The following is a 22,496-nucleotide window of genomic DNA, read 5'->3' on the forward strand; positions in this document are numbered from 1 at the left end:
TGTGGTAACCACACAGAGAAATAATGACTATGCCTTGTTTCCTACCAAAATGAATTAGCGTAGCTATTGTTTTTAAAAATATGAGTATTGATAGTTTTACCTTCTATGAACAAGGAAACAAAACCCCAATTTGGAAAATCCAGACATAAAAGATACACTATGGAGTACCTCTGATTTACAAGAAAAACAAGATTTCCTTAAATATCAGTGTTTCAAAATACGATGAGATTTAAATTCACTTTTTCAGGTATGGGTCTAGTAGCCAAAGGAGGAAAAAAGTCACCGAGAACCAAAGGAAAACTTGGAAAAGACATACATACTGTCTTATCTTACACTGCAGTCTACTGGTGAAGAGGGGTCCCAATACCGTCTTCCCCTTTTCATGTTCTATTGGTTCTATTAGTGTTTCTGTGTTTGTCCTCGCTCCTCCCTTCTGTTGTCTGATGTCAGCCACAGCTCTGCTTCCCTGTCTCTCCCTCTTCTGCTATCCTCTAGAGATTGAAAAACCATAAAGCCACGAAGAGGCTCTAAGACAGGATGAAACAAACCATAAGTACTGCTTACCTGAAACTTCCTGCCTCATTGGAATCACCACAAGCATTTTATTTCCCAACTCTAGATTTGACCACAGACTTCCTACTCCTCGGTATTTATTTTGTCATGATAGTAAATTTCAGTGTTAGTTACCTTTTAGCCATACTTCCTTTTTTCCAAGGCTACTTCTCCCCCCTACTTATTATCATGCTGCAACAACATGGGCATATCACACAAGCTGCTTCTTCATGTCAGGTGACCAGAGCGCAGCAGCCACCATCTTCCAGCACTAATAAACAGAAACTAAGAGTCTCCTAGTAGCATTGCACACTCCAGTCAGGCCCCTCATGACAGTGAACTCATCCAAATTCTAAGCTTCATATCAAAAGCAAAAGGAGATTATGGGTTGTGTGCTTTTGGTTAGGGGGTTTATTTCTAGTCTGGCACAGGGCACGAAAGGTATTATAGTAGAAATTAAACAAACGCTACCTGGATCTTGGTCTTGCTTTGAGACTGTTGGACTCCTTAGGAGTGGCTGAAATGAAGATTAATTGTTGTTTGCCCAAGTTTCATATTTGCAGTTAAACAGGTTTATATACAGTATCTGGACTAATACATAACACATCAATAGGTCAGCTGAGGTACAGGTATCCATGTGGAGAACATGACCTTTTCCACAGCATCATTACTTCAGAAATTTATTTCTAAAGCTAAAGGCACAATTAAAAGGAAATAAAAACCAACATATTTTCCTTTCATCAGAACACTATCTAAGAAGCCATTCTCAAATCAAAGTTGATTAACAAAGAAATTCCAGTCTAAAAATACAACCTTCTTAAGGGGTTATCTATTTATACAATGATGGGTTCAGACTTCGGGATTTGTTGCTCTATCATAATAGCCTAGTAATAGATTCAGAACCAGTCTCCTCTGAAGGCTAGAAAGAAATCTATTAGGCTATATATGTTAAGGTTTTCTTAAAATACACTACCAGAGCACTATGACCAGAAGAAATAGCTCCCATGAGTAAGTTGCAATGAGCTATGCAGCTTTTCCTAAAAGAAAATATTCTTGTGGCCTATGTCTCTATGACCAAATTGTACAGAGAATACTATGGCATGAAATCATTAAAATATTTTGTTAACCACACGACTTTTTCTTATCAAATTTCAATCATAAACTAACGCCTACCTTCCCATCCCAACTTCTTGGGAGTAATTAGAAACATTTACCAAAACATTAATCTTCTTTTGATGTTTTCAATCCTCTATGGAAGACAACTTGAAAAACCACTAGCTATGCTAAGATTTTGCAAACACTGCAAATTTTTCACCATAAAATGTCATAAAAACTCATAGAAAAAGTGCTACTAACTAGGAACAAGAACATAGTTTATCTACTGTTTACACAAATCCTTCTGGAAAGAAAATGTCTCACTGCGTCATCCCTTCCTCTTTCACAATTCTCCAAAGATAAAACCCTCCTTGGTATGAGGCAGCCTGGACTTGCAAGGACCAATAAAATCTTTCAGTTAGATAAGCAAGGCAGGAAGGGGAGCTGAAGTGCTATCAAGGCACAAAGTAAACAAGCAACATACATCCCCTTCCACAGAGTCAGCTGCAGAAGAGAGATATTTCTCCCGACCTACACATTTTAGCTTACTGTAGTATGAACAGAGAAATCTTTCAACTCAAACTTCTGAAAAGCCTGGGCAGCCCAAGGAGTTGATCCCTGTCTTGCCCATTGTCATGGAAAACTCACTCCCCCACCCGCCTCAGGCAGCATAAGAAAGTGGCCCAAGGGCAGCCTCTCCTCTAGCCAAGCTGAGTGGACAATGTGAGTAGACTCACCAAAGAGCTGGGGGCCACCCTTTTGAGCAGGCTGATCCAAAGCTGGCTCCTGTGGCTCTCTTCTCCCTCAGACCCCACTGCTTTCCATAAATATGTAGGTAGCAGTCTCAGCCATATTAAAATAATGTTCAACAAACCAGACCATGGTGACTGTTAGTTCCTTTGTCAACTGCCATTATCTTTGTGCTTTTGCAGGGGTAGGAATGGGTGTGGAGGGCGGGGTAAACCCTGCCAGTGACAGATAGACAGATGGAGCGAGGGGTGCAGATGAGTGGCGGAGACCAGGCCAGGAGTCATGAGGCCTAGGTACTCCTCCTGCCTACTACACTTACTAACTGTTAGTTCTCTAAACCTCCATTTCCTCACCTACAGGATGAGGAAAATAAAAATGCAGCCATGCCTCAGGTAGAGACAATACAGTGAAGGTACTTTTAACAACCAAGTGTATTTTAGAATTGCAAAATAGTACTGTTATAGAGTGCTTCTCGTTTTTCAAACTTAGAATTCTGGCTTCTAAATTTTGTTCCTACTAGGACAGCAAAGGAGAGGCAGGTGGGAGAGGGTAATGGAAGGAAAGAGCTGCTCTACCCCATAAAACCATCGGGTGATAGGTGGCGATCAGGACAGCTGCTAGAATGACCAATAGCAGTCTGAAGACTACAGTGTAAAGATGAAAAGGCCTAATCCACTAAGCATGACTAAGACATCAAGAAAAAGATCACCACTAATCTTTTTGCAGGGTGTTCTCTTGAATTAGTTGGAATGTAACATTAGCTAAGAAATCTATTAGGCTTCACTAATATATATACTTTCAGCAATTAAAAGGGTAAGGGCATTCAAAATATATAAAAGGGATACTCCCATTCGCTAATGATAAAGTCCCACTCCATCTGTAACCCACCACATTGTCATTGTCATCTTCATCACCATTACTATTATTACTATCACCACCCACTAGGGAAGAGCAGGGTGGGGAAATGCCTCTCCTTCCACCTGCAAAAACATATCCCAGGTCTTGGTAAGTCTCCACAGGTTTCTGATCAGAAAAAGCTGGAGCTCACTATTCTGGTTAAGTCTTCCATCAGCTTCCGGGCCCCTGAAAGTCAGGCTCAGCATTTGCTGCATGCGAATATCTGCAAAAATGGTGAGGGCTCGTTGTGTTGAAATCGAGGCAGAAACCAATGGGCAGATCATCACTTCTCATTTAGCTGGGAAAGGGAAGAAGACTGCCAACTTCCTAGAATATTCCAGGCATGTCATCTTTCCAGAAAACAGAAATGGGATACGAAGGTAAGCCTTAAGTTTAATTCTCCAAAAGGCAGCAATTCAACTGAGGTGACCTGTCCACATGGCACCAACAGCCATTCAGAATTAGAAACCACCACCTTGAAACTCCAGTGTCTCCCACTAGGAATCCAAGTCCCTTATACCCACTCCAGAACAGGGTAGCAGTGGAAAAACGAATCAGGAACCACATAGCATGTTCCCAGGCAGAATGTATAACAAAGTTAGATGTACTTCACACAATGTGCCACACCCTGAGAGGCTTTATCTGGGGATACCACATCCTATTCAATGAAGGAACATTAACAACATCCAAAGCTCACCCCAGAGAACATGTGACACTCATGGAAAAAAAAAAACAGAAAGTGTTTTCCTCGAAGGCTGCTAGAGAAGCAGCAATTTAACTTTACTACATTTAAATAGCTTTTGCTGATATCATAACATAAGGTTAAAAAAAACCTACCTCAGGCATTTCTCCTACACAGAGCATTTCCCCCATGATGAAGGAATTCCAATCAGTTCCAAAGGCAAAACTAGGTTTGAGAATTCCTATCACTTTTGGAATCATGGTTAATCTTAATTTTCTATTTCTTAACATGGCCTTCTGTAGGTAGCTGTTACCAAAATAGGCTACACATCACAATCCCCTGGGGCTGCCTAAAAATACAGATTCTTAGGCCTCATACATAAAATCCATCATAGATTCTCATTCATATACTCTTTCGTGCTCTCTCCCCCAACCAATCCTCCTCCTCCCTCCCCTCTCCCTCTATTGTTCTCTTTTAAACCTTGAATGAACTTTGTGTTTGGGAAATATTGTCCTATTACATAAGCCTCAATGTTATATTGACCCCTTTGTTCCAACTTTAAACAAATAACCCTGGGATGATAGCTAACCAAAACAAACACGATTTACTTATTAAATATTAAGAGAGATAAAAAAGAAACACCAATTTCTTTCATGTCCTCATAATCAGAGCTCCAAATATTAACACCTTCCCTAGCCAGTTTGTTTTTTAACTAAGTTCATCTTGGGTCAATGGTGGGTCTATTGAGATAGCCGAGAACATAGATCCAGCCATCTCTGTGGATCACAGTTACACTTCCAATTCTCTAAGAAAAGGGCAAACACAATTTTTCTTTTTCTCCTTGGAATCCACTCCATGCAAAAGAACATTTACTTGCTTTCCTGGTGGTGAAGTATAATGAAAATATTGAGATTTTCGTTTTGGAAATGCAAAGATTTCAACTATGGGCCTCCAACTGATCTACACCATCAATTCCTTCTACACAGAAATCACAATGGCTTGTTGAAATCTTCTCAACTCCAAGCCTTCTCAATTTTATACTTAGTAACAATGAGATCAAACAGTGATCCTTTCAATGAAACCTAATTTCAGAACTTTAAGAAGAAATCACCCCCTTCCTGTACCTGAAAAGAAGGGATTTTAAAAAAAGCAAAAAGGTTTCCTTGTAATAAAACACAAGACAAATTTTGAGAAAAACATACATATTATCACAAATATACCAATCTTCTACTCACTAAAACTACTGCTTTTTTGTTAGAAATAATTACATAAATACATTAAAATGGTTTTCTCCTACCTGGATTCTCAGACATGTCCTTTGGTAAGGCTTCATCCGTAGTACTTTTCAAAGCTAGTGATGTTTTGTTGTAAAAGAACAGAGAGAAAAAGGAGAGGAAAAGAAAAAAAAACCCTGTAACATTTTATTTCTCTGGCACATTAAAACAAAGAATCTCTACTAATCATTTATGAAAATATTGTCACAAACTTCTATAATTGCTATACAACTTACCAAAACAGTAAAGTATTCTTAAAGTATGAAGCCCTGGCTGATGTGGCTCAGTGGATTGAGCACCAGCCTGTAAACCGAAGGGTCACAGGTTCGATTTCCAGTGAGGGTACAAACCTGGGTTCAGACCAGGTCCCCAGTGGGGGACATGCAAGAGGCAACCACACATGAGTGTTTCTCTCCCTCTCTTTCTCTCTCCCTTCCCCTCTCTCTAAAAACAAGTAAGATCTTTAAAAAAGAGAAGAATTCTTAAAGTATGGGAGGTTCTCCTAAGAGAACAAAGCAGTATGCCAAGAGAACAAAGCAGTAAGTTTAACTTTCCAGGGAGAGTGACTCTAGTGGCTAGGAGCATTATCAGAAAGTATCAGGAACTTCCCCCTTTCATTCCTGATGTCCAGATCAATGGCCTGAGAATGTCTCTTCGAGTGAAACCCAGGCTTCAGTATTTTTAGAGCTCACTCAGTTACTCCAATGTGTAGCCAAAGCTAAGACCCATTAATTAATAAAAAGTGATCAAAGTACATGCTACTGTTAGACAATGTCCAGTTCTACCTCTCCCAAGCAAATATTTAAATAGATAGCATGCAACTATTGTTTACAAAGGGAAAACTTATTTTTTCATGCTCAACTCCCATACAAAGCTATGTCAATAGCAGGTCTCTACAATAAAACCAGAAATAGTTTCACTGATTTTTAGTCTCTTCAGATAAGCCTCTCATACATGGGCAGTAAATCAATATCAGATAATAGAAGGAATACTGGCTTGAGATTTAGAAAATATTGGTTCATATTCCCTCTCTTTTTCATACTAAGCAAATGATTCATACCACCCGAACTTCAGTTTACCCATCTCTAAATTTTAAGGGATGAACATGTCAGTCTCCATTCAGTTTTGTGAGGATTGGATGAGATAGTGTACAAGGAAGGACAGGGTAGATTATCAAGCATTATATAGAAGTATGGAGTTGGGGGGGTTCCTCCTGCTCTTCTAGATATTCCCAGGCCAACTTATCTCTGTACTTGGTGATAGCTGTAACATGGAACACTGTGCTGTACTGCTTCTCACCTGTGCCATAAGATAGGCAAATTGTTGCTGAGCTTCACATCACAGCCCTACACGCATAGTCACAGAGAATAAAGCCCAGGAATAAAAACTCTCTCCAGAAGATAATTTCCTTGTGGACCAAACCTGTGTACAAATGTGTATTTACACTGGTGCTCTGGGATTATACCTGCCAAAATACGCTAAGACTGAGGGCCAGCAGTGAGTAAGGGACCAATGAACTGGGGTAAGAGGGCTTTGGACACTCAAGCTCGCTTTACCACTTTACGAACTAGTTTTGGGACAATGATTTGAACTACTTAATCCATCCAAATGTGTTCATATACTGATAACTGTCCTTATATGCTCTACAAGCCAACTATTCCAAGAGAAATGGAGTAAGAAAAACATAATCGGAATATCCCTAAAGGAAGAAAACTCATTCTTTCCTTACCTTGTTTGTCATTACCAGTCATATCTTGGGTAGGAACAGGAAAGTCAGTCATGTCGTTAATAGATAACTTCTTGAAAAAGGAAAGAAAATTAATTATACAGATTGAATAGAAATTAAGTGATCTGCACATATGATGAAAATGTTTTAAAAGCTATATATCTTGTCAATATCTCTGTCTTCAATAAGCCCTGACATTTAATACTATTTTATTTTATTTTATTTTATTTTATTTTATTTTATTTTAGGTGCCTAGTGAGAGATAAGTTAGTTTGTATTGAAATATTTATTATATGCATAGAGGGGAAAATAACAATTCAGATTAAGGCCGGCATATGTATAGATCACATATTAAATCTGCATCCAGTATGGGATGCAGCCAGAGAATCCCATCTTATAGCATTTCCCCATTCAGTCAAGAACAAACCTGAATTCTATATACTTTTTCACAATCAGAAAGAGGTTCTGACAAGTGGCCCAATAAGGTAGGTATATTTGCCAGAATCTGTTAACCAGAGGGTGTTTTATCTTGATTCAAATATCCCCCTTATCCTGGAATAAGGTAATTTTACTGATGAGAAGAACAAAATTTCCTCCTAACTCACTTATGGGAAAAGTCTTCACTTATACTAAATAGGATGAATATCCAAATTAATCAAGTATTGATTAATTAAAAATTCTGTTTAAAATCTATTACTGTAAATTTATTATTTTTTTAGAGAGACTGTGGGTTTTTAAAAAAAAGATTTTATTTATTTATTTTTAGACAAAGAGGAAGGGAGGAAGAGGGAAACATCAATGTGTGGTTGCCTCTCGTGTGCCCCCTATGGGGGACCTGGCCTGAAACCCCAGCATGTGCCCTGACTGGGAATTGAACCAGCAACTCTTTGGTTTGCAGGCCAGTGCTCAAGCCACTGAGCCATACCAGCCATGGCTATAAATTTATTTCTTAGAGTCTCAATTACAAGCATGCTAAGACTTCTGATAGATTTAAGAATAATAGTAATGCTTGGTGTTAATATGACCTATGATTTAATCCTCAGGTAGGACATTCTTGGCATTATGATGAAGCACCCAGATATAATTTCCCATTCAAAGTCTATTGTCTCCAATGGAACAAAGAATGTATCTTAACAGTCCCTTTCACTTTCTTCTTGAACCTAGATTATAAACCAGATCCTTAGTAGAAGAAAATGACTTAGGAGTAGAAAATGCAGATAAAAAGAAAACCCCAAAAGAGTTGAAATTTTTAAAATCTACATAAATGGAAAGATCCCATGCTCATGAGTCAGAAGACTTAATATTATTAAGATGGCAATACTTTCCAAATTCATCTACAGATTGAATGCAATCCTTCTCACTTTTCTGCAGCATTTAGCCAGATAATCCTAAATTTCATATGGAAATGCAAGAAATCCAGAATAGTGGAAATATTCTTGAATAAGAAGAACAAAGTTAAAGACTCAACTTCTCAATTTCAAAACTTGCCACAAAGTTACAGTAACCAAGACTGTGGTGGCTGGCGGGGGGATTGGGGAGAATGGAGACAACTGTACTTGAACAACAATAAAAAAGTGGAAAAAAAACAACAAAAAAGACTGTATGACTAGCATAATGACATAACATGAGATAGAACTGAAAACACATAAATAAACCCTTACATTTATGACCAAGGGATCTTCAACACAGGTGTAAAACAATTCAAAGGGGGGAAATTGTTTTTTCAGTAAATGATATTGGAATTAACTAAATACCCATACACAAAAGAATGAAATTAGACCTCTTCCTCACAGCATGCACAAAAATTAACTCAAAATGGATTACAAACCTAAATGTAAGACCTAAAACTATACAACTCTTAAAAGAAAAGGAGTAAATCTTCATGATCTTATATTAGACAATGGTTTCTTAGATATGACACCAAAAGCACATACAACAAAATAGAAAACCATAAACTGAATTTCATCAAAATAAACATTTGTGTTGCAAAGGATGCTATCAAGAAAGGAAAAAGAAAAACCAAAGAAAGACCAAATACTTGCAAATTACATATCTAATCAGGAACTCATATCCACTTATGACTCTATAACAAACAATACAATTCATAAGCAAAGGACTTAAATAGATATTTCACCAAAAAAGATATACAGATGGCTAATATTGTATTTTGCCAGGCATATTGTGCACTGTTTCACCCGATTATTTGAGGGGAAAAATAAGAATGCATATTATACATGGGTAGTACTAATTTTATAGCTATATAAGTGTTTTAAATTCTTTTATTTATGTTTATGTGTTAAAATAAAAGTGTAACTCTAGAAAGCAATAATGATATCCATATGCAAAGTAATACTATTTTTGCTACTGGTACATAAAATTTCTTGTACTATAATATGTTCAAAAATGAATGCTAAAATTCCTTTATAATGCAAAAAACAAGTTTCTAAATATAAGTAAATAAGTAATTGAATTTAAAATTAAAACATTTTTCCTGAAAGTTTGGACCAAAAACATGGGTGTGCATTATACACAGCAAAATACAGTTAAATACACAAAAAGATGCTCAACATCATTAGTCATTAGAAAATTAAAACCAAAATCATGAAATGCCACTCCACTCCCACTAGGATAACTAAAATTAAAAAAAGACAATAACAAGTATTACCAAGGACATGGGGTAATTGGAACCTTCATACATTGCTGGTAGAGGAATATAAAATGGTGCAGCTGCTTTGCCCAGCAGTTTGCTAGTTCCTCAAAAAAGTTAAACACAAGTTATAATACGATCCAACAATTCCACGACTAGGTATGTACGCAAGAGAACTGAAAACATGTTCACTCAAAAACTTGTACATGAATGTTCATAACAGTAATTTTTTCGAATAGCCCCAAAGTAGAAACAACCCAAATGTCCATCATCTGAAGGATGGAGAGACAAAATTGGGCAGATCCATATAATGGAATACTATTCATCAACAAAGAGGAAAAAGGTACCGATACAACATGAATGAACTTCTAATACATTTTACTAAGTGAAAGAAGCTAGTCACAAAAGACCACATAGTATATGATTCTGTTTATACGAAATGTCCAGAATGGGCAAATTTTGAGACAGAAAAAAGATTAGTGTTTACCAGAGGATAGTGAATGACTGACTGTTAATGACTACAGGCTTTCTTTTTGAGGTGATGAAAATGCTCTAAAATTAAGACTACAGTGATGGTTGCACAGCTGTTACTCTATTAAAAAACACTGAATTGCATAGTTTACATGTGTAGTTTAAATTGTATAGTTAAATTATGGTATGTGGATTATATCTCAATAAAGTTGTTTACAAAAGAAAGAAATCCAGTAATATAAGACACCCTGCTTAAGAAGAGTACATCTGAAATTCTAATCTTTAATTCTTGACAGGACAGGGTTACAGCGCTGCTGTCTTTAGAAAAAATTCTACAGAATGGGGTTCCTAGTGTATAGGATCCCACTGTGTCTACAGAATGGGGTTCCCAGCCTAAGGAGTGGTATGGACGTCCCCTGTAGACCTGTTGATTTGTCATTGTACTTGCACCTAATTACAAAAATGATGATGGTTTTTGTATGAATATCCATATATGTGAATATATATTTCAGAATAGTAAAGCATTAACAAAATTGCTAATCGGAGAGTCCCACTGATTGTAAATAAAATGTGGCTATTTCCATTTTTTATGGGTATTCCTCATTAAAGCTTTTTTAAGGAATTGGTTTAAATCAGTTTTGAAAATTAACATGGGGCCAAAAGACATTTAGACTGGCTAATGAATGAAGGCCTTGTATTAAATTTTTAAAATATAAGACAGAAAACTGTACTTGAACAAGAATTAAATAAAAACATAAGTCTTTTCTAAAAAAAAATGTACTGCTGAGCAAACTTCACATGACCTGAATCAGCTACAGCTTCTTTCATAACACAAATACGTGTATGCAGTCATCCCTCACAGGGTTGGTACCAACATCTATTTAAACTCCATGCATGCATTCATGAAAGATTAAACAGTTGAAGAAAGAACAATGAATTAGTTTAGAAGAATGTGAAATATTTAATCATAGCTATTAAAATCTCACCTATACTGCTCAAATGGCCAAACCATTAATCAACCATATTAGTTTACCCCTGAATTTTATTTATTACATCATTATCTAAGATGAAGCACCTCACCCCTGAAAATAACAGTTTTCTTGGGAAAGAGTTTTTTGTTTTTCTTTTGCTTTCTTGTTTGTGTAACAGTGAAAAATTGTTAACAGTGGGAAATTGTAACCCACTCCACCATTCCTTTGATATTGTTTCTGCAACTGAGGATTCTAAGTAGCTTTTAACTTGCCCTCTCGAAGGAGCCAATTTAAAGATATGAACATATATAAAGCTTAGCTGCACATAACATTCATCTCTGTGTAAGTCAGTAATTAATTTCTCCAAAAACTAGCATTATCTGCCTCTGTTGGAAGTGTAAAGGCCATCGGATACCATGGCAAGCTGGAACAAAATGTTTATCTAGAGGATAAAAACATATGACACTTTTAATAACTCATCTAACCCTTATAATTTTACACAAGCAAGGGGACTTGGCAAAACAAAACAAAAAAAGAAAAACCAGGGCAATTGCATCAGATAGCTGCAGAGGTTCTGTGTCCTGGCCAGACGCTGCCAGCAGCCCCACAGCAGACTGGGGTCCATCAAAAGTGGCTATTGTTACATGTGTCTCCATCACATGCAATACAGAAAAAAGAAATTTAAAAGGCCAAAACTCTTCGAAAGCACATCTATCACTCCTTCTGAAATCACTTTTCATTACACCTTTTTCCTATGAATAGAAATCTATTGAGAAAAATAGCATGGAGGCTACAATTCAAAGAAAGAGGAGCAGAGAGGCCAAGAAAACTGTTAACAGACAAAGCACCATAGAAGCAGGCTTGATTTGCTCGTAGAGGAGCAGAGGATGTCATCAAAAACACAGACTATAGGCATGAGAACCCCACTGAAAACAATAGTCACACACAGTGACAAGAAATTAAAGACATGTTCTTGTATACTGCCTTTGAGTTCTACCATATTGCAATGGTTTTAACTAGGGTCAGAGAACTATAATAGGAGTCACTATAAATGGAGTGAATAAACCGCCATTTGTTAAACATTTCCAGATTTCTTAGGACAGGAACCGCAGATATCACAAGCTGAAATCACCGCAGTCATGATGATGACTGATGATAGTGCTGACATTAACAATAACCATAATAACTCCTATTTATTGATATATACTGAAGGACCACTAAGCATGTGGCCAAGCCCCTACATCAGTGGCCCACCATGGTGGGGAGTCTCTGGGTTTCTCCTGAGGATCATCCAAATCAGTCTTCATCTGGTCCAAAAGCTAAAAACCCTCAGGGAGAAGGCAGATTTAAATGTGGTTAGTGGCTCTCGGTTATAGTTCTCAAACCTCATCTCAACACTGTTCTGGTTCATTATATTTTCTTAATACTTAGCTACTAAAAATATAACTTTACAATGTTTACTTCAGAACTAAAGCTTGGTTAAAGTAAATTACTTGGCTGGTATTTTTCTGGCCTAGTTTGGCTGCACCTCAATTTCACCTCTAGAAAATCAAGACTATTATGCTTATTTCACCAAATCTAGTTTTAGGGAGAAAAGAAAAACCATAATTATAGATACATCTGGTATCTACATTTGAAAGGATGAACCCCAAAGTAAGTACTAACTATGAAGAGAAAATGCTATAAAAGTAGATTTTCCAGAGTTTGTAGAACACATAGGCTAATGGATTTAATTCTAACACACCCTTAACTCCTTAACATGGGAAGATCTTTTACCTCCATCCGAGTCACATCATGGGGTTGTTGGTTTGCTGGCATGGAATCAGAGTAAGAATCAAATAAAGTACACTCCCACTTGGTCTTAGGAAAGGCTAAGAAGAAACAAAAAGAATGCATATTGTCATAGCAGGTACTGTTTTCTCTGTAACAACAAAATCAGCTAACTCCGATGTACTAGTTACGGCACTCATCATGCTGATGTAGTATTTTAAGTTCTCTATATGTACAACCTGGAACTCCTATCACCCCATTTAAACGTGATGACACTGAGGAACCAGGGAGTTAAGCAACTTACTCAAGGTCATAGAGTTGGTAAATGGCTGAGCAGGGACTTGAATTTCCAGCAGTCTGCTAGAAGGTCCATGCTTCTGGCACTGAGTGTTGTAACGCAGTCATTTTCCACATTAACCATCCCTATCACTATACTTAAGTTTTAACTAATGCTACTAGCATAATGTTTTAGTAGTAACTATGGTGATACCAGAAACATTAAGGAAATATTGCATTTTAGCTATTCTTGTTGAAAATAAGATGAGATCTCATAATATGTGCCCAAGAAAACTATAAAATACTACTTTCTTTTGGTTAGAAAGAATAACAAAAGAGCACAGGTTCTTACTGATTTAGAAGTGAAGAAATAAGTATCATGTTATAAATTTCTAACACAGGGGCTGTTAGTTGGGAGACTGGATTAGCATGAGGAAAACTGATACTACTAAGTAAGCTGATAATTAACACTCAGTGCTATTTCTTAGAAGTGGATTGTTTCATCACTTTGCCACAAAATAATTAAAAAAGAAATGTTTCTTTTTTAATTACAACTAGAAAATCTGTCAATTTTCCAAAGAGGAAAAGCAGATTGGGGTAGATGATAAACAGAAGTTACGAATCAAATTTGTCAAGACCAGCTATTAAGAAATCAAAATTTTAATGCTATGTTGATATTATGATTTATACTAAGAAATATGTATTTGATCTTCATCGCCATTTCTGGCACAGAGCTCCCATACTCCTAGGAATTTTCTAAGTAATGAGAGCAGCAATGGTGTCTCTTCTTATGTTAATGAAGAGTGAATTTTGAAACCCACTATAGGGTGTTCGCTGGGTTGCCATGTGGTTAGAGGACTGGAACTTTCAGCTCCAGCCCCTTATTTCCCAGGAGGGAGAGAGGTGAGGTTGAATGGCCAATGACTTTGTCAATCATGATTATTTAATGAAGTCTTCATAAAAACGCAAAAGGATAGCTAGTAAGCCTGTTGTTTTTTTTTTTTTTAGAAAACTTCCTCATTAGGAAACCAGACTACTTCCATGTGCTGCTATGCTGGGCCCCAAGCTTCAGGAAGACAAAAGCTCCTTTGTTCAGGACCTCACCCTTTGCATCTCTTTATCGGCCTGTTTATTCATATCCTTAACATCACTTGTAATAAATTGGCATTCTAGTGAGTAAACAGGTATTCCTGAATGTTATGAGCCATTTTAGCAAATTAATCAAACTCAAGAAGGGGATCCTAGAAGCCTGATTTATAGCCAGTCTGTCAGAAGTACAGGTAACAGCCTGGGGTCAGGACTAGCATCTCCTGTGGGGCAGAACCCTTTACCTATGGAACCTGATTCTATCTCCAGGTAGACAGTATCAGAATTGAGTAGAGTTCTCACACACAAGAATTGCTTGTTGGTGTGGGGAAGCATCCACACATACACATCGGAATTGGGTCCAGGAAATCTCACCGCGTTTAAAAAAAATTTTTTTTTGCATCAAGTGTTTAAAATGAATTGGCATTGATGTTAATCCTTTCTCACCCTCCCATCTTCACCAGGGTTTGAAATACCAACTTCCCTCCACAGTAAAGTACTGGCCAGTAAGCAACAGCTACCGTAGACAGTTGAGTACAAGTAGTTTACATGGCTCATTTGGTTACTCTGGTCTGAACTTCACTGATGTCAGATCAGGCAACCACGGGCCCTGGTGATTTTTTCTGACTGTAGCAGATGGTCTCACTCTTTCCCTAGTAAAACCAGCAAAACACTTTTCCAAGTACTATTTCTCAATCCAATCCAAGAGCAGTTTTAACTGAGATAAGACTTCTCTTTCTAGTTTATCAGTGATCTCACTAGAATTGCATGATTAACGCCCAGTCATGAGGGGGGCTTTCTAGGTAAAAAGCTAATACTTTCAAACACTACGGATGTCATAAATTAACTGCTAAATCTCCCTCCAGCATGTCCTCATCTCTGCATCTCCACTGTCACCTCCCCAGTGCCAGCCTCTCCACAACTCATGACTGGACTACTGCCATAACCTGGCCTTCTGGTTTCCACCCTTGCTCCTCAAAAATTTCTCTGTGGTGAGCAACCAGCAGGATCCTTTCAAACAACAAATCTGATTGTGTAAGTTCCTGCTTGAAACACATCAACATCTTTGCCCATGATTTAACCTCATTCCCATCCCCTCCAGCCCGGGGTCTTTGTGCTCCAGCTACTATGGCCTGAACTTTACATATCTCCCATGCTCCAAGCCCCCTCTCAGGGCTTCTGCAACATACATGCTGTCCCCTCTGCCAGAGCCCACTCTTCCCCCTCCTTCACCTACATAGCCCTTAGCTCATCCTTCCTGTCTCAGCTCAAACATTTAAGGAACTCTTACCTAAGGTCATGCACCCTCTTAATGCAGCCTTACGTGAGTCACTGGCCACTTAGCAACTGCTGTAGTTATGAGGATGGGACAAGGAAAGATAATCTAAGACCTTTTCCAGATTTGAGCACAAAACTTACACTCTTGATGACTAATCACATTTACTTTTGACACTGTTCCGTTTTGCCGATAATCATCCATGACTAAGCTCTCATGTTTTAAATAGACCTTGCCTGCCTAAAAAGTGAGAAAGGTTATTGAAAGCACCACGTTTCTGCACCCTTTCAATGGAAGCTATACTTCTCTGAGTAATAGAAATCAGATCACTGCCCACTGCCTCTGAAAAGGGCAAGAGAAACAGGTAATGTGTCCAATCTTCTGAAGGAATTGATATGTTTCGGATACACCATGACTTTTTCCTATCCAAAGGGTTTGTGGGGTTAACTATTTAATTACTAAGAAATACAAAGAGAGGTGACTTCTATTCCAACCTTCTGGTGTGCTAGAATGCTCTAGATCTTTATCTGATTGTAGTTATATGGGTGCATACATATGTAAAAATTCATCAAATTGCCCCGTTTTACATTTTCTTACATGGGGGAGAAATAAATTGTGTCTTTTAAAAGCTAAAAAAAAATTCATCAAGTACATATTTAAAATTACAGCTCTTTGCAGATTTCACTGCGTGTAGTTTTTTTTAACTTTTTCATTATGTATAACAGTTCTATTTCATTTCATTACCCAAGGCCACTTGGGGACACTGGGATGTGCCTAAAGATGCCAAGTCAGCACTTGGCTGTACAGGAAGATAGTCCTCTTCATTCTATATCAGCTGGGAAATTAAGTAGTTGCCTACACCACAATTTTCACAAAAGGGTAAGTGACTTTGGTTCAAATCCATCCAGAGAGTACTAGAATGAAAATAACAAATGGCTCACACCCAGACCATCCCTATTACTCCCTATTATTCAGATTGTAAGATCTGAAAATCTAATATTGGTTAAAGGGCAATAACTATAGATACAAAGGACTCCCTCAAGCAGGGATCCCCAATTCCTGGGCCACAGACCGGTACCAGTCTATGGCCTACTAGGAACTGGGCCATAAGCAAAGCTCACCCGAGCTCCTCCTCCTATCTCCCTCCACACCCACAGTGGGAGAGTGAAGTTCGCCTGAGCTCTGTCTCTTCTCATCTCTCCACCAACCCCTGCTTCCATGCAACCAGTTTGTGGTGCCAAAAAGGTTGGGGACCGCTGCCCTAAAGTGTCTGCACACCATTAAAGAAACAAAAATTTCTTGTAAGGTCTGAATGGAAAATGTCTGAGGATTAGACTTGATAGTGAGGCCTTACCTGCTTGCAAGTATTCTGGCTGCAGAGTTGGAGGGAGGGTCTCAGGCAAAGGATAGCCGTTCTTCCGGGCCACAATGAGATGAAATGCAGCACAGAACTCAGGCAGGGTCAGGGCTCCATCACAGTCAGCATCACTAAGTTCCCTAAACATAACAGATGTCATGAGTACCTAACACCAGGCTTAGAGGAAAATTTACTCAGCTTCAAACATACGAACACAATTTCCAGGTTCTCTGGTGGTGAGCCTGTTGAGTCCCAAAACCTTTATAAAATCTCAGGGGACCACTTAGAGGAAGAACTAGTATGATTGATAGTACTGGTGTCAGTGGCACTTTATAAATAAAACTTTAAGTTCTTCAGGTTCTCTGGTAAGTCTGTTTTACAACTCAGAGTACACAAGATAAGCAACCATGGCACAAAAAGTAAAATGAAGCCCAGAATTCCACAGCTGACAGCCTTTTGGTGAATGTGTGGTGTGAAGAGCTCCTGACTTGGTGCTCAAAAATGTCAGAGGATAAGCTAGCCCCAGACCTTTCACAGTTATCCCAGCCACTGTTACAGTTACTAGAGCTCAGGAATGAATGCTTCATTTTTAAGCTTTCAGGAAAAACCTTGAACTTTTCAAGTCACAAAAATGTTGTATCAAAACTTTGCTTGAGAATCCCCTCCTGGGAAAATACAAGTAAGCTCAATAAATACTGGTTGGATGTTTTCAGATAAAACTAGAAACTAAGGGAGGCTGGAACCAGATAAGACAAAAAGGAAGAAAGGGATAGTCTTGAAAAGGCTTATCTTTGCTTCAGTCATTGTTTTCCACTAAAAGCACAGACCTATTTACTCTGCACAAAAGAAACCTATTTGCCAAAGTAATTAAGACCCTCTAAACTCAACCGGTTTCTAAGATATACAGAGACAAGTATACTTGTGTTAGGACAAGTAGAGAGACAAGACATATAAAGATGTATTAGGAAGGTGTTACTATTTGAAAGAAAGAATATTGAAGGTAAGCTCCATTCACATCCTCCTTCCTCTCAAATATTTAAAATGCACCAGCCCTGAAACAGCAGCTCCTCAGGTTGAGGATTTCAGGGACTGCTCCCCACGCTGGATGGAGACAATACCATTCAGCTTTCATGTATATGTCTCCACAGAAAGATAGGAAGCCTTATGTCATTATGGTAAGACTGGGAATTCTGCCTAAATAGACTGTATTCTTCTGAAAATGATAACTTCTTTTTTCCCTAGCTTTAAAATCAAATATATGGCTTCTTGTTAAAATTATGGTAGAATATATTGCTAATGAATAAATCTACCTCAGGATCCCAAGTACGCTGGCATGCACAAGGATTATTGCAATAGTTTTCCAATAAAATGCAGGAAACAAGCCCTGGCTGGTGTAGCTCAGTGGATTGAGCTCGAGCCTGCGAACCAAAGATCACAGTTCGATTCCCAGTCAGGGCACATGCCTGGGTTGCAGGCCAGTTCCCAGCAGGGTACCCACGAGAGGCAACCATATATTGATATTTCTCTCCTTCTCTTCCCCTCTAAAAAAAGATAAATAAATTTTAAAAATCTTTCAAAAGATTTATTTAAAAATGCAGAAAACATAAGCAATTTTAAATGCTATTGTAATTTTTGTAAATCTTCATGAAAAAAGTTTACATAAATATTCCAATGTTTTAATTATGTCTTTATAGCTGTCCAGCCTCTGGCCCAGTTGTGAGGAAGAACAGCCCCCATACAGCCAGGAGTTTATAAAGACACCAAGCATTTCCATAAATGCGAATGGAGCCATCTGGACCTTCTTGGCACAGCCCATTTGGAACCATGGCCGCGGCCAGCTCGGCAGCAATGTGCAATTCATGCCTTAGCTGCCAGTCTAAGTTAGGGCTCAGCTGATAAACACCAGTCAAATTTAGGAATCTCACACGCAGCTAGAATAGTTAAATTTAACTTAGTTCCAAGACATTTGTGGACCTTCTGTTCACCTGGCCTGATAAAATACTATAAAGAATAGCTTTTCAGGGTCCTCTCGTTACTTGCATCACACAAAGTAGAAAAATCTGAAAATAAAATACACGAGATGGAAATTCTCATATGCCCACACACATTACTGCTTAGACTGAAAAGGGATCTCGATGAGGAAAATAACTAGGAAACTACTTTTTAAATAATAGCTAATATGGCCCTGGCTTATGTGGCTCAGTGGATTGAGTGCCAACCTGTGAACCAAAGGGTCACTGGTTCAATTCCCAGTCAGGAAGTATGTCTGGGTTGCGAGCCAGATCCAGTTGATGTGTCTTTCCCTCTCTTTCTCCTTCCCTCCCCACTCTAAAAATAAATAAATAAAATCTTTAAAAGTAAATAATAGCTAATACATACAGTGTGCAGTATGTGCCAGACACTGTTCATTGATTGAGCTTTTCATACAATAACTTAATTTTCACAGCAACAAAATTCTAAATTCTATTCATTCTCTTACTTTCTTAAAAAACAAACAAACACACATTTGCCCTAGCTGGTGTGGTTCAGTGACTTGAGCATGGGCCTGCGAACCAAAAGGTCACCGGTTCAATTCCCAGTGAGGGCACATGCCTGGGTGGTGGGCCAGGTCCACCGTCGGGGGCACCTGAGAGGCAAGCACACACTGATGTTTTCTCTGCCTCTCTTTCTCCCTCACTTCCCCTCTCTCTAAAAATAAATAAAATGTTTTTTTAAATCATTAAAAAAATAAACCTTTTGAAATGCAACAGTAGGAACTAAAGAATGAATATGGATGACTGTGTCATACAATGTGGCATTAATTGTACTTACCATATATAGGAGAGTTCTGGAATGGAAAGCTTTGATTTGGTGAAGAAGTTCTTGGCCACTGAACCTGTCAACAGCCATTGTTTAAATAAATCATTAATTAGTATCTAGAGTAGCTTTTATATTTAATGTCAATGAATCACCATTTTTTCTTTCAACAATCCCTACCATGTAACCACAAACACAACATTAAAGCAACTATGAATCATGTGGCTAAAAAACAAAGTGTGAACAGCTTTTTGAAAGAATATGTCAATTACAATAGGGCAAAAGAAGCAATGATGTAATACTTATTATGACATGTAAATTATGAGTTCCTGTTTCATTTTTACTGAAAATGTGCAAAATTTTACTAAAAACTGAAAAGACAAATTTCAAAATTATTAAAGGAAAAACCTGTCAAGTACTTTTAATGAAAACATAATACAGAATCATGGTAGAAAACAGAAAAAAGAAGAAAATTAACACCATTAATCTCATCACACAGACATTAAGACGGGTCTCTTGAGAAAGAGTTTTAGTGAGATAAAGCTCTTTGATGGCTCTTTAAGAAACTTACACAGGAACCTCCTGCTCCTTTCTTTACTCAATGTAAATTTATCAGTATCAATTTATATCAGGCAGTCATTCCATTTTACATGTTACAGACCTGCACTTAAGTCCTAACTCCACTTAAAATGTTGGACCTAACCATTATTGAGATTGAAATTTTTAGGCTTTCAGCTCTCAAAATAGTTTCGCAATTCAAAAGCCTCAATTCTAACACAAAGAATAGTTGAATCAAAGCCCAAGCTCTATTTTAAGCTGATTAAAGTCGAAAGTCACTCTATGGCAATTACAAGTCTTCTCATTGGCCTCAAAACAATGAATCAAAATGGACCCTAAAGCAGGCCTATTTTCCTCGGATAGATTAATAAGGATCAAAGGCAAAGGGCCTATATGCCATACAATAGAATTACTCAGACATAAAAAGGAATAAAATTCTGACTACATAGTACAACATGGATGAACCTTAAAAATATCATGCTAAGTGAAAGAAGTCAAACACAAAAGACCACATAGATTATTTCATTTATATGAAAAGCCCTGAATAGGGCCCTGGCTGGTGTAGCTCAGTGGACTGAGGGTGGCCTACAAACCAAAGGATCACCAGTTGGTTTCCTAGTAAGGGCACATGCCTGGGTTGCAGGCCAAGTTTCCAGTAGAAGGCATGTGAAAGGCAACTACACATTGATGTTTTTCGCCCTCTCTTTCTCCCTCTCTTCCTTCCCCTTTCTCTGAAAATAAATAACATCTTTTTTTTAAAGGCCCGGAATAAGCAAATCTATACAGAAAGAAAATAGCTTAGTAGTTACTTAAGGCTGGGAGGTGGGAAGAGCAGGAATAAAAAATAATTGCTAATAAGTAGGTGGTTTATAGAGGAGGGTAATGAAAGCCTTCTAAATTTAAATTTGGAAAATAATCTGTGAATACACTGTATACTAAAGCCACTGAGTCGTACAATTTAAATGGGTGAATTTTATGGTATGTGAATATCGAATTAAAGATGTTTTTTAAAAGAGATATCATCTAATGACAGTATATGAACCCCTTCTAGCCTTGGTCAAACTCAGTTTTTCGAAAAACATTTGTGAGATGATCAGGAACATCTGAACAATGAAGACTTAATAATACATATTAAGGAATTCATTTTTAACATGTGCCAATGAATTATGGTTATGTTTTTTAAAAGGCCTTTCCTTTAGAGATACATCCTAAAAAATAATACAGTAATAGCCCTGGCTGGTGTGGCTCAGTGGATTGAACACAGGACATAAGCCAAAGGGTCACTGGCTTGATTCCCAGTCAGGACACATGCCTGGGTTGTGGGCCAGGTCCCCAGTGGGGGCCACGTGAGAGGCAACCATACATGGATGTTTCTCTCCCTCTCCTTCTCCTTCCCTTCTACTGTCTCTAAAAATAAATAAATAAAATCTTTAATAATAATAATAATAATAAATAAGAATAGAAGAATAAATTCTGTGTTTTATGTGCTCACAACTGTAAACTTACTTTTTCCTACCCCATATTTTCAAATGAAATGATCTGGTAACTGCTTCAAAATCATCTGAGGTGAGAGAGGATATAGATAAAACAAAATCACTGGGGCTATATGATAGGGGTTTGTTATACTAGCGACTCTAGCCATATCTATATCTGAAATTCTGCAAAACAAAAAAGTTAAAAGAAAGTAAAAACATTCCTAACAGCCCCCTATTTGTAGTTGCCTAATCATTTGTATACATTGTGAAGAAACTCACTGAAGCAGTGGGTAAGGTTAGCAAGCAGTCAGTACATGCAATCTGTGTTCCTGCTTATTTCTTTAAAATCATGTTGTTAGCATTATTAATTTGTTGTATCTACAATATTCTGTCTTCAATAAAGCCATTACCACCAATCAAAAAATGACAGCTACACTTACACAAGTATATTTCAATTACATACCTTATTTCACAAAAGAAAATTAGTCTTAGTCCTCACTTCAATGTCAGGTTACAATTATTAAGGACATATTGTTATTCTTCAAAATTGAAGTAAAAAAAGTTTTATGAATTTTTCTTCCAGAACCTATGATTTCACTGTTTGTTTAGTCTTCAGCTCAATAAAATGCAGGCACACAGGAATTAAATCAATTCCTCTCAGCTTGAATTTTACATAAGACCTCAACAAGAATACTTATTTCTGAAGACAACCCAGAAGAACTCACATGTGGACATAAAAATGCTGGCCAAATTTTCCTCCCATATCTTAATTTCTCTCAGAAAAACCAGAAGAGAAAGTGTTGAGCCAAAGAAAACGAGTATGAATTTGAACTTCCA

At 37.7% G+C, this 22,496-nt stretch overlaps 1 protein-coding gene across 3 annotated transcripts in view; it reads right to left on the minus strand.

The window, feature by feature from the left end:
* The window catches only part of REPS2 (RALBP1 associated Eps domain containing 2), a 215,782-nt gene that overhangs the window by 100,816 nt on the left and 92,470 nt on the right, over positions 1–22,496 (minus strand). For all 3 annotated transcript variants that reach the window (XM_037046289.1, XM_037046287.1, XM_037046288.1), the window contains exons 7-12: positions 19,642–19,705; positions 16,828–16,970; positions 12,842–12,936; positions 6,980–7,049; positions 5,274–5,327; positions 1,024–1,069 (exon numbers count right to left, since the gene is read on the minus strand). In XM_037046289.1, the coding sequence (XP_036902184.1) occupies positions 1,024–1,069; positions 5,274–5,327; positions 6,980–7,049; positions 12,842–12,936; positions 16,828–16,970; positions 19,642–19,705 (472 nt within the window). The remainder of the gene's footprint in view (positions 1–1,023; positions 1,070–5,273; positions 5,328–6,979; positions 7,050–12,841; positions 12,937–16,827; positions 16,971–19,641; positions 19,706–22,496) is intronic.

The sequence above is a fragment of the Sturnira hondurensis genome, unplaced genomic scaffold (assembly GCF_014824575.4).
Source record: "Sturnira hondurensis isolate 20B ecotype Veracruz unplaced genomic scaffold, ASM1482457v3 Scaffold0005220, whole genome shotgun sequence".
Taxonomy (NCBI): domain Eukaryota; kingdom Metazoa; phylum Chordata; class Mammalia; order Chiroptera; family Phyllostomidae; genus Sturnira; species Sturnira hondurensis.